The 11,215-nt window shown below is 39.4% G+C and overlaps 1 protein-coding gene across 1 annotated transcript in view; it reads left to right on the top strand.

Moving 5' to 3' along the window:
- The first annotated feature begins 2,673 nt into the window (after positions 1–2,673).
- shank2a (SH3 and multiple ankyrin repeat domains 2a) overlaps positions 2,674–11,215 on the top strand; it is a 66,253-nt gene continuing 57,711 nt past the window's right edge. Inside the window, exons 1-9 of the mRNA XM_089135246.1 lie at positions 2,674–3,637; positions 4,782–4,985; positions 6,650–6,853; positions 8,263–8,337; positions 8,543–8,651; positions 8,754–8,905; positions 9,001–9,174; positions 9,594–9,710; positions 10,923–11,000. Coding sequence (XP_088991372.1) covers positions 3,560–3,637; positions 4,782–4,985; positions 6,650–6,853; positions 8,263–8,337; positions 8,543–8,651; positions 8,754–8,905; positions 9,001–9,174; positions 9,594–9,710; positions 10,923–11,000 — 1,191 coding nt within the window. The 5' untranslated portion in view covers positions 2,674–3,559. The remainder of the gene's footprint in view (positions 3,638–4,781; positions 4,986–6,649; positions 6,854–8,262; positions 8,338–8,542; positions 8,652–8,753; positions 8,906–9,000; positions 9,175–9,593; positions 9,711–10,922; positions 11,001–11,215) is intronic.

The following is an 11,215-nucleotide window of genomic DNA, read 5'->3' as shown; positions in this document are numbered from 1 at the left end:
ATAAAAAGAGTACATTCTAAAAATACTGCATTGGTTGTTTCAACTCATGTTTGGGTCAAATATGGACAAACCTAGTTATTCAACCTTATCAGTTTGGATTAGTCCACATTTGAGTAACCCATAACCCAGGAGTTAAATAACCCATAACCCAGCAGTTAAATAACCCAGGAGTTAAATGACCCAGCAGTTAAATAACCCAGCAGTTAAATGACCCAGCATTGTCTGATTTTCTTGTACTTCAAAATATCACAGAGAACAAAACTGCAATAATCTATAATTTGGTAAAATGATGGAGGTGATCATGAACCTGAATGCTGATCTGATTTTCACTTCTGATTTTCTAAATTGTAGCTTTAGATAAAAGCATCTGCTAAATGAATCATATCAAAAGTCATTTGACTTCTTCCAGGCGAAGTTTAACCCGTTACATTAGCAGCACTTCTCATGTTTAATCTCTGGATCCTCGTTAAAGCGTCCGCCGAATGAACACTTCTCTGCGCTCCTCCTGTTCTTCTGTCATAAACACCAGAGATGCTCTTCTTTACTATAGCCTAGCTCTGGGCCTTTATTAGAATTAATAATTAAACTAACACAGAAGCTCCGGTCTGTCAGTGTTTATGACTCGAAGGTTGTGTTCACCTTGCTGTCAATCAGTGTTGGGTGTAACTAATTACTAAGTACTTAGTTACTGTAATTTAATTACTTTTCCCTTGAAAATGTGAAGTAAAGGATTACTCTTCATTTATCTGTAATTTAATTACAGTTACTTCTGATGTAATTGAGGTAAATACTGTGTATAGATCAATCCGATCTCACAGCGATTCATATGCATTTTATGAGGTGTCTAAATATTACGACCGCACTCGTACAAATTCGTATAAATTATTGTAAAATATGTATGAAAAAAGTGTGAAATGTCATGAGATCAGAAATAAAACAATAGTGGGTTTAACATCAAAATGTATTGTCTGATGCTAAAAAGTATGTTTTTATAATGTAACCTTCTCCACCTTGGTCAGTTTAAGGATAATTCATACAATTTTATAGTATTTATTTGAAAGAATTAAAACAGATTCATGTCTATCCTTGTATTATTCAGCTGGTTGAGATTGATATGGGATTTTGAAAGTAATTAAAAGTAATTAAATACTTTTTAGAGAGAGTAATTAGTACAGTAATCTAATTACACTGTTGAAGAGGTAATTAGTAACTAGTAATTAATTACTTTTTTAGAGTAACTCACCCAACACTGCTGTCAATAACAAATTCATGTAAACTTTTCACACCGAATGTAATAATCAGAAAGAGCTGAGGTAATTAAAGCTGCGACGTGTCGTTTCATTCGGTTTCAGGGCAAACTGAGGTCGTGTTTATGTGAAGTTCATTATGTGACTTCATTTTTAACTTTTTGTGTGTCTAATTGCTTTCTGAGTTTTGCCAGTGTCACTAGCCTATTGTATACAATTAACGCATCTCACTATTAATACTCACCTATTCCTCTGTTAGATATAAGTTATGTCAGAGAAACAAGTAGGCTATATATTTATAATGCTATAAAATAATTACTCTGGTCATTAAATACCATATTATCAGAGTATTCAAAGAGCAAACTGTCCTGACAAACTGATCGACAACTGATTATTTTTCTCAAACGTATTCCAGCTCAATTTTTAGATGTTGTAACATATTGAAACAAAGAACAAATTGTAGCTACATTTTGACGTGATTTATTTTTCCAGATGGAAAAAGATATATGGAAAGATATCCAGAATATGGAAAAACAATCCTCATATTGTTCTTAGACAAGTACCATATTCATAAAAGCACTTTTTATGAGTGGAATATATATTTTGAATTACTTTTACAGTATAGGCCTATTTCCCCCAGGTATTTACATTTGAGATCGAGTTTTGCAGTTTGGAGTTCAGAGTTCATGTGTCGTGACTCGTGACGATGCTCTGCTGCCCTCTTGCGTTTGGTTGCAAACTTCCAGCCTGAATGTTTTTATCTTGAAAAGTAAGAACCGAGACTCTAATTTCCCGCTTTTTCAACTCGAGGTAAATTGATCCCATGATATGCGTTTATGATGAAAACTCTTATACATGGAGAAGTTCGTGCTGGAGGAATGTTTGATTTAGTAGTTTGTTGAGATCTCAATTCTGCTGTTTGCTTTAACTCGGGCTTTAAACATATAAACGGAGCATTTGCACTAGTTTAGAGTTTGCTTTGCAGTCTGGCGACGTCATTATCACGGACACGCTGAGCTGTGTGAATATGAATATGAATATGATTATTTATTCACCTCTACCACTGTTGTGACGTCATGCTTTGTTTAATGGCAATTACATTATTAGTGCACATCGCCACACCTACTGGGCGTTTAATTGAAATTGAACCTGTTTTGAATATGAAGCTAAATCAATTTAAAAAAAGTAGTGCCACAGTATTTTTCTGAAGCAGACAGGCTAATCATCATCACACTGTTGGCGAAGAGAAAAGAGATGACTTGTGTGAGAAGTTTTGGTCTAGTGTTGATGATGTGAAATAATGCCTGTATTTCACTGTTCGGTCACGCAAGAGTGTTTGTTATGTAAGAGCCTATCCAAGACTGACTGCTCCTGTTCTTCTGCTTCAACCCTTCGCAGTGACTGACCTGGATAATGTCCCAGTTTATATCAGCTCTGTCTCGGGCTAGAGAGTGTCCTCACATCACCAGCCTCAGGAAATGCTGATTTATGAGTTTCCCAACGTTGTAATCTTGAGTTCAAGAACCTCCTCCGTCCAGTTTTGAAGAAGTCTGTGCTGCATTGACCACTTTAGAAAGGACTGTGTTTTGAAAATGTTATTTAAATTGAATCATACATCCTTAAACTGAATAATGAACAGAAGGAATGAACCGAAGTAAATCCAGCATTTGCCTTGGAGGGATTAGATCAGGCATGTCATATTCAAAACTGTTATTTCAAGTTATTTCATTTGTCTATCTTTGCTTGTTTTGACAAGCATTAGAATGTATATTGAGAAATATTGCAACATCAGCTCGATTATGTTATCAGATTTCAGAGCTTTGGGATATTGGCAGACTCCAGTGTCACTGTGTGTGTGTGTGTGTGTGTGTGTGTGTGTGTGTGTGTGTGTGTGTGTGTGTGTGACTTCAGGCCTGAAATGATTTTCTGTGTCAAATGTTTCTGTGCACCTGCTTTATAAAAAAATATATATTTCGGTATCTTTATCTGGCAGTATCTGCATGTCATGAGTTGCCCATTCTCATAAATGCTTCCCCTTTAAGTCTTAGATGTGGCTGTTATTGTTATTGAAATAACCTACACACACTCACCTCAGGATGATCCGCAGCGCCGCGTCACCAGGGGCCGAACTCAATGGGAGCAACTCTGCTTTTCATTTATTCTAATAGGATCTCACCTACTTCTCACTCATCATCACGGATGCTCAGAGACCTTCACATGAGCGCGGGAGGAAAGCATTGGTCAGATGCTCTGTTCAAGTCATTTGAGTGACATGCAGGATTTATCAGGACTCACTCTGGAATCGGTGGCTGATGAAGAGCGTCTTCTCCTCTTCAGGGCGTTCTGTGGCTCTAAACACACACACAGAAAGGAGCATTGAAGATTTTCAGGTAAACTGAATAACTGTTTTTAATCATTGCATTTAATGTGGTGCATTGTTAATGTTAATGCTTTACCTAATGATAAAAAAAAAAAATTGCTGAAACATTCTTGGCTGATACTAGGCTATGATTGATTGCCTGACGTGGATAATTGCAACAGTATTTGTGCCAGAGATGCATTTGACAGATCAGGAGTCAGGACCTGTTTACTATGGTTGACAGTTTTTCTTTCGTCTTCTGAATAGCACATGGGTGTGTATCAAGTTCAGGAGGAGCTTATTAATATCATTATAACATATGATCCTCCTCGTCTTCTTCTTTCAGTCTGCATGTGTATATGTTTAGTTCATGGCCTGTAGACTATAGTTATATGCATTGCTTCCTTCCTTTACAAGGCATCTCAATCTAAGACCACGCTTTCAGTTACGGACAGCACATCACGTGTTCGGCTCTTGAACTCTATGACTTCTGTGCTATCTGCATCTGTGTTATGATGTGTGTGTGTGTGTGTGAGAGAGATGAATGGACTACATGAGAAAGAGTGCAGAAGATCTGCTGCACAGATCTCCAATTAGAAACGCTTTATTTGGAAGCGCTCCACTGTGCCGTGTCCTATATTCTCCATCCTTTAGCAGAAACTGTGTGGAAGAGACCAGGGTTGCCAGATCTACAAAAAAACAATCAAAACTAGCCCATTGACCAATTACAGGTGTTTTTTTCACTCTCAAGACTTTGCTTCTTTTTTTTTCAAAACTTTATACACAAATCCAAGAATTGCACTCACAGAATACAAATATACAATGCAAACACATATCAAAAGGAGAACTCCGGCGCAAAATGAACCTTTGGTCTAATTACACATTGTTACCTAGTCAACCGTTATCTGAGATTTGTTTTCATGATTGCCGAATATAAATAGTTTTATCTCTAAACAGTTCAGCCTATAACGCTAGTATAACACTAGTATAGAGTAATGACAAATAAAAATCTCTTGAATCTGCCACTCCCTCCCCTAATACACAGTCTCTGTTATGCATTACATACAATTTGAATTTCATAAAAATGCTTCTGCAGATGGTGCTTTTTTATTGACTGACAACAAGAATCAGGGATATCTCAAACGCTGTTGCTGGTGTGTGTGTGTGTGTGTCAGCTGAATATGCCGAGGAGCCCGACGTCCAGCGAGGAAGAGATGGCCCAGAGTTTCTCAGACTCTTCACAGGACTCCAGCTCACGCAGTTCCCGAGAGGAGGCCGTCTATGAGACCGTACGAGCAGAGCGACCCGGCAGTCTCACGGCAGACTCCCAGAACAACTCGCTCACCGTGAGGGTGTTCATCCCAGACCTGCAGCAAACGGTGAGTGTGTGTGTGTGTGTTTATCCTCACGGCTCTCATTGGGGTTTATATATCTGATGAATATTTCCTTGAGTGAATGAGTAAAACATGGGGGTTGAGTGAATGTCATATGGATATATGAAATCATTTACTTATGGTTTCATCTTTCAATAAAAGTTTCTTTGCGAAATCTTCATTAAACTGTGTCTCAGTCAAATGCTCCGAACAAGCATAAAATCCTCTGATGCGATGATCCGGGGCGACTTTAAGCCATTAAAATAAACCATCCACTTATTTCTGACACTGGGATTCTGTTTGTAGAGAGACTCAAACCAGCTGTTTAAACTGGACGATCAAAGCGAGCATCCTTTCACTCCTCCATTTGTCCTGTCATCAGAATCTGAACACACACCTGTATTATGCTGTGTTCACACCGGATGCGAATAGCGCGTCAAATTCGCGCCTGACGCGTCTAGTTTGACGCTTGACCACTTTGTGTTAATTCGCGTGTCAAGAGTGAAACTGATGCGCATAAAAACAAAAGTTTGAAGCGAACGTGCGTCAGAATTGAAATCCGTTGGCGGCCATTGTTTTTATGTCGACCGAGCATTCATCGAGAGAGTTACCGCTCTGTATTTACCGCCGTATATCTGTGTCCGCTGGACCCTTCCGAGGTGAACCGTTTGGCTAGTTTCACCATTTACCTCATGCCTCATCCACTTAATCTAGCTGTCATTTATTTTTGTTTTGATGATAAATAGAGCCAGCTTCCAAAAGTTATTAACCTGTCCTGTAATTTTTTTTTTCTCTCTCACGTCCAGACACGAACTTATGCACATATGTTGATTGTCTTTACATCATAATACTATTTCATATAATCTAGATATGGAATGAATAACATTCAATACAAAATGAACATGTGTCGTATATAGAAATAATGTTTTAAGTGATAAAACATTTGCTTTGTTGTGCATAATCCCACCATGCATTTAGTCATATTACAAAATAATTTATTGAAGGCTCCTGATTGGTTAACGCGGCGCGAATTCACGCCAAAGTTCAGATTTTTCAACTCGGGCGGCAGACACGAATTCGCGTCAAACGCGTGAATGCACAAATGGCACTAACTAAATCATTCGCGCGTAACGCGCGTAACGCACCAGACACTCAATTCGCGCTATTCGCACGAACGAGGCGTATTCGTGTCTTCCGCGCCACGCCTCATTCGCGCCGCAGGAATTTTTTACGCGTGTAACGCGTCTTTGCATTGACTTAACATTGAAATCATTCGCGCCTGACGCGCTATTCGCGTCCAGTGTGAACGCACCATTAGTGTATCAGCGTCAGGCATTATAATGGCTTCTGTTTGGTTTTTGACGCAACGCTCACATTAAGTGTAGGTAAATGTCAGCCGTTAAGATACTGAACGCCAGTGGGCGGGGCCTGTGGTGCGATGATGTATAACTATTTGTTGATGCCTTACTCTGGAGGCGGGCATATGCAAATCAATTTGGTTGCCCCGCCCTCGTCATCAGAGAACAGATGTCACTGTAATTCTGATTCAAGATTATTAAGACAATAATGATGTACACCCATATACCATTTATAACAAACACTGCAATGTTCCTTAAAGAAAGCATAATCACTTTTGATTTCGTGGTGTCTTTAACGGCTTCCTTCGACAGGAAAGCATGAGGTTTAACCCCGATGACACTGTGTGGGCTGCTAAACGGCTGATCCTGTGCACTTTGAGTCAGAATCTGAAGGATGTTCTGAACTACGGCCTCTTCCATCCGGCCAGTGACGGCAGAGACGGGGAATTCCTGGATGAGGAGAGTCTGATCGGGGAACATCCCCTGCCGGCCTGCGAGGGCGTCCCGTCACTGGAGGTACAGGCCGATTCAGCAGCCGGCAGGGTGACACTTTATTATGTTTCATTTTTACAAAGTTCAAATGATCTATCCAATCATCACGTCATTCCAACCAGCTGTTAACCATCAATAATCAACCCAATCAGCAAAATGAGAGGAGGCCTTACACACAGTCGACTCGCCTATGTTCCTCGACAGTTTTCAGCGGCCCTCCACCACCCCGCCTCCTCGCACTCGCCGGGTTACAATACCACACAATACCGAGCTCTGAGCCTCTCGCGGACAGCACGCCAAAATACGCATACTACTTTACTCTGATTTGTGAAATAATAGGGCTGCACGACCAGTCGCAAATTTACATGAAATCGCAGTGGAAATTATTTGGTTTATCGCGATTATGAAATTGCAAAGACTATGATTATTAGTTATGCGCAGTTTGTCTCAGTAAACGCACTGTGATTTTGAGTCACTTATAACGAGAGTTAGCTTTAACTACGACTGGAGTCATATGTGTTCATACATGAATAACTACATGTTTTATAATTTATGCATAAATTAACATTTAGCATCATCATTATAAAATGCATTAGCATAACTTCCAACAGCATGATCACTTCAGACGGTAACACTTTAGAATACGGTTCCTTCGTTAATGAATAACTACACAAGAACTAATGAGTAACACAATATTAACAATCTAGTAACTATTATTAACTAACAAGAAACTAATAAGTAATATCGCACAGACGAAAGTGGTAGTTCACTATTAAGTAATCAAGAACTACTATTTTTTTAATAGTTCCCAGAGAACTACTGAAAAAGTTTATTAACAATCTAGTAACTATTATTAACTAACAAGAAACTCTTATTAACGAATTAGTAAGTAATAGCTCACAGATGAAAGTGTTACTAGATACTTCTGTGGGAATTACTAAATATTTGGATCCGTATTATAAAGTGAAGATCATTGGAACTAACTAGTAATTACTCAAGTGTTACTAAAGACATTTTCTAAAAGTTACTAAAATTCACCAAAAAATCTCAAACATTTGCACAAATCATGTAGTAACACTTGAGTAATTACTAGTTAGTTCCAATGATCTTCACTTTATAATACGGATCCAAATATTTAGTAATTCCCACAGAAGTATCTAGTAACACTTTCATCTGTGAGCTATTACTTACTAATTCGTTAATCAGAGTTTATTGTTAGTTAATAATAGTTACTAGATTGTGTTACTCATTAGTTCTTGTGTAGTTATTCATTAACGAAGCAACTGTATTCTAAAGTGTTACCCTTCAGACTACAGCACACACACCTTAATGGAGCCATAAGAGCGGGAATGTCTTTATTCTGAGGGTTTATAAATATATGCTATCATGCAATTGCTGCAATAAAACCCTGAGAAGCTTCTTTGTTCCTGCAGTTTCGCTACAAAACCAGACTATACAAGAGTCAGTCCAGTGTGGATGAGAAGCAGATCGCCAGACTTCACACGAAGGTGAGAGCAAAGACGCATAAGATCCGGTGGATCTGGAGAGTTTCCTCCACCCTGACTGACACATGCGAGTCATCGGACATCAGACGGATTAAAGTCACGATAAACTCTTACTTTAAGTAAGGTATCTGATATGAGCTGTTGATGCATCTCTGCAAGCATTTATGTATCTAATGGCTTTATTTCTTGTCATATTGTATCTCTCCAGGCCAGCTTGAAGAAGTTTATGGATTACATCCAGCATCATGAGCTCGAGAAGTTCTCCAGAATGCTAGACAGAGGACTCGACCCAAACTACCAGGACACAGAGACTGGAGGTACTGGAGGAGCAGAAACGCACGAGTCTGAGATCGCCGTACCTTCACCGACTCATTCACTGTGTGTGTGGTTGTGTCTGTGTGTGTGTGTGTGTGTCGTAGAGACTCCCCTCACCTGTGCGGTGCAGCTGGAGAATAAGCTGGAGTTTATTAAAGCTCTGAGGAACGGAGGAGCTCATCTGGACTTCAGGGATAAAGACGGCATGACGGCTCTACATAAAGCTGCTCACGCTAAAAACCAGCCAGCGCTCAAGGTATACAACATGCACTATAATCGAAACTTTATTCGGGGAACTGAAACTGCAGATGGGAAAGCAGGATGATGAATGGTATATTTCCCCTGTTTCAGACCCTGCTGGAGCTCGGAGCATCTCCGGATTACAGAGACAGTCGAGGTCTGACGGCACTGTATCACACGGTCCTGGCGGACGGAGACACACACACACACTGCTGTGAGCTGCTGCTGAACCAGCACGCCTCCGTCTGCTGCCAGGACGAGAACGGGTGGCATGAGATCCACCAGGTGGGGTTGTTGTTCAGGGGTTGAGCTTGGCCCCTTAGTTCCAGTGAAAGAAACTCTTAAATCTTCACTCAGTTTCATGCTCCTAACTTTGTGGGAACAGTTTGGGGACGTTCCTGTTCCAGCATGGCTGTGCTCCAGTGCACAAAGCAGACCATAAACACATGGACGAGGAGTTTTGTTTTCTGTGCAAGAGCTTGAGTCCTGACCTCAACCCGATAGGACACCTTTGGGATAAATGAGAGCCAGGCCGTCTCGTCCAACATCAGTGCCTGACCTCACAAATGCGCTCGTAGACGAATGGATAAAAATTCAATTAGTTCAATTAGTCAAGAATGTGTATAATTAGCCGTATATAAAAGAATAACAGTCTATAGAATGTCACCATAATGATAGCAAAGTGTGTGTTTGTGTTGTAACAGGCTTGTCGACGCGGTCTTGTCCAACACCTCGAGCATCTGTTGTTTTACGGAGCAGACATGAGCGCACAGAACGCCTCGGGAAATACGGCGCTGCACATCTGTGCTCTCTACAACCAGGTGTGTGTTTACAGCTGTACACTTACCTACTGCATTTCATTATATACTGTTTAGTAAACAGGTAAACTACTGAACTTTAAGTGGGCTTTTGTTACATAAGTGGGAGTCAGGAAGGATGATGCACACACGCAATTTCAGTTTCTGTAATTACCTTACAGAAATATTGATGTTGTTTCGTTAGACAAAGAATGTGTAGGTTTTATTAATGTGGACTGTTTTGAGCAGTCATGAATTATAAGTTTCAAATTATTTTAAATCCTTTGAAATCAATGGAGATTATAGTAATTCTCATATTATATGTTCATATAAATTAAATCTAATAATATATTCAAATAGAATTTCTCATTTCAAAAAATATTTTCTTGCATCACACTGGTTTTTGCTGTAGTTATTGAAAATATAGCATTATAAAAACATGGTCAGAATAAAATCTTTAAAATTTGAATGCATTCACTCCTTAATGAGAAGTTGCTGATTAGATGCAATATGGTTTTATTTGTAAAATGCTAAGATATGCTCAAATGCAAAAGGTGGATACGGATACGGCGTTTTAATGCATTAGGGGGGTTAAAAATATCAATTTTTTTATTAAAATAAAACTAATTGTTGTGGTGGCAATTTGGTTTTATATGAATGGTAACATCAAAAACTGTATAATGATGGTAAAAATGATGATTGGTTTTGAACATAAACCGTTTTATAAAAAGATAAACCTCACATTTCATCATTTAAACCATTGTTTGTTTGTTTTTTTAAAAGGGGTGAGTCAAATATAAATTATTATATTTTGTTTTCAATAATATCAATTATTGATATTAAATTATATTGTTCCTGCATTGATCTGAACAAAAGCAGCAGATGGGCTTAATTGAAGTGCAGATTCACCTTCTGACTGTAGGTGGTGCTAATGAAGAAGCACACACCGTTGTACTGAAGCGGTTTTAGGATTACACAACAAAACAAAATGCCTTCAAACCCTTTCTGAACATAATAGAGCAGTGTGAGCTTTATCAAATCATGTATAATGTGACAGCAGAACACAAAGAGATTACTAGAATAAATACTGATTATTTCATGCATCATTTTGAAAACACAGTGGGATATACAGGTGTGCTTGAGGAAGCCCTGATCTGAAGTCTGAGTCTCATGCAACTGGTCAGAAATATCAGACATGATGTGTTAGAGGCTGAGAATGTGTTTATACTCCTGCAGGAGAAGTGCACACGTGTGCTGCTGGTCAGAGGAGCCGACAAGGAGGTGAAGAACCACAACAGCCAGAGTCCGTTCCAGGTGCGTCCTCACTTTCCACTTCAGTGTGTTTCACAGTGTGCTTCAACTTCCATTCTGACTGTTTAGATTCAGAATTTGTCGTAAACAGAAGGAGAACATGGATCATCATGCCTTGTTCCCACTGTTGGGCTGGTGGTGGTGGTGTAATGGTGTGGGGATGTTTTCTTGGCACACTTTAGGCCCCTTAGTGCCAATTGGGCATGGTTTAAACGCCA

The sequence above is a fragment of the Pimephales promelas genome, chromosome 10 (genome assembly GCF_988280905.1).
Source record: "Pimephales promelas chromosome 10, fPimPro1.hap1.1, whole genome shotgun sequence".
NCBI classification, from domain to species: domain Eukaryota; kingdom Metazoa; phylum Chordata; class Actinopteri; order Cypriniformes; family Leuciscidae; genus Pimephales; species Pimephales promelas.
The sequence above is the reverse complement of the archived record's forward strand: the minus strand, read 5'-3'. Positions and strand labels throughout refer to the sequence as shown.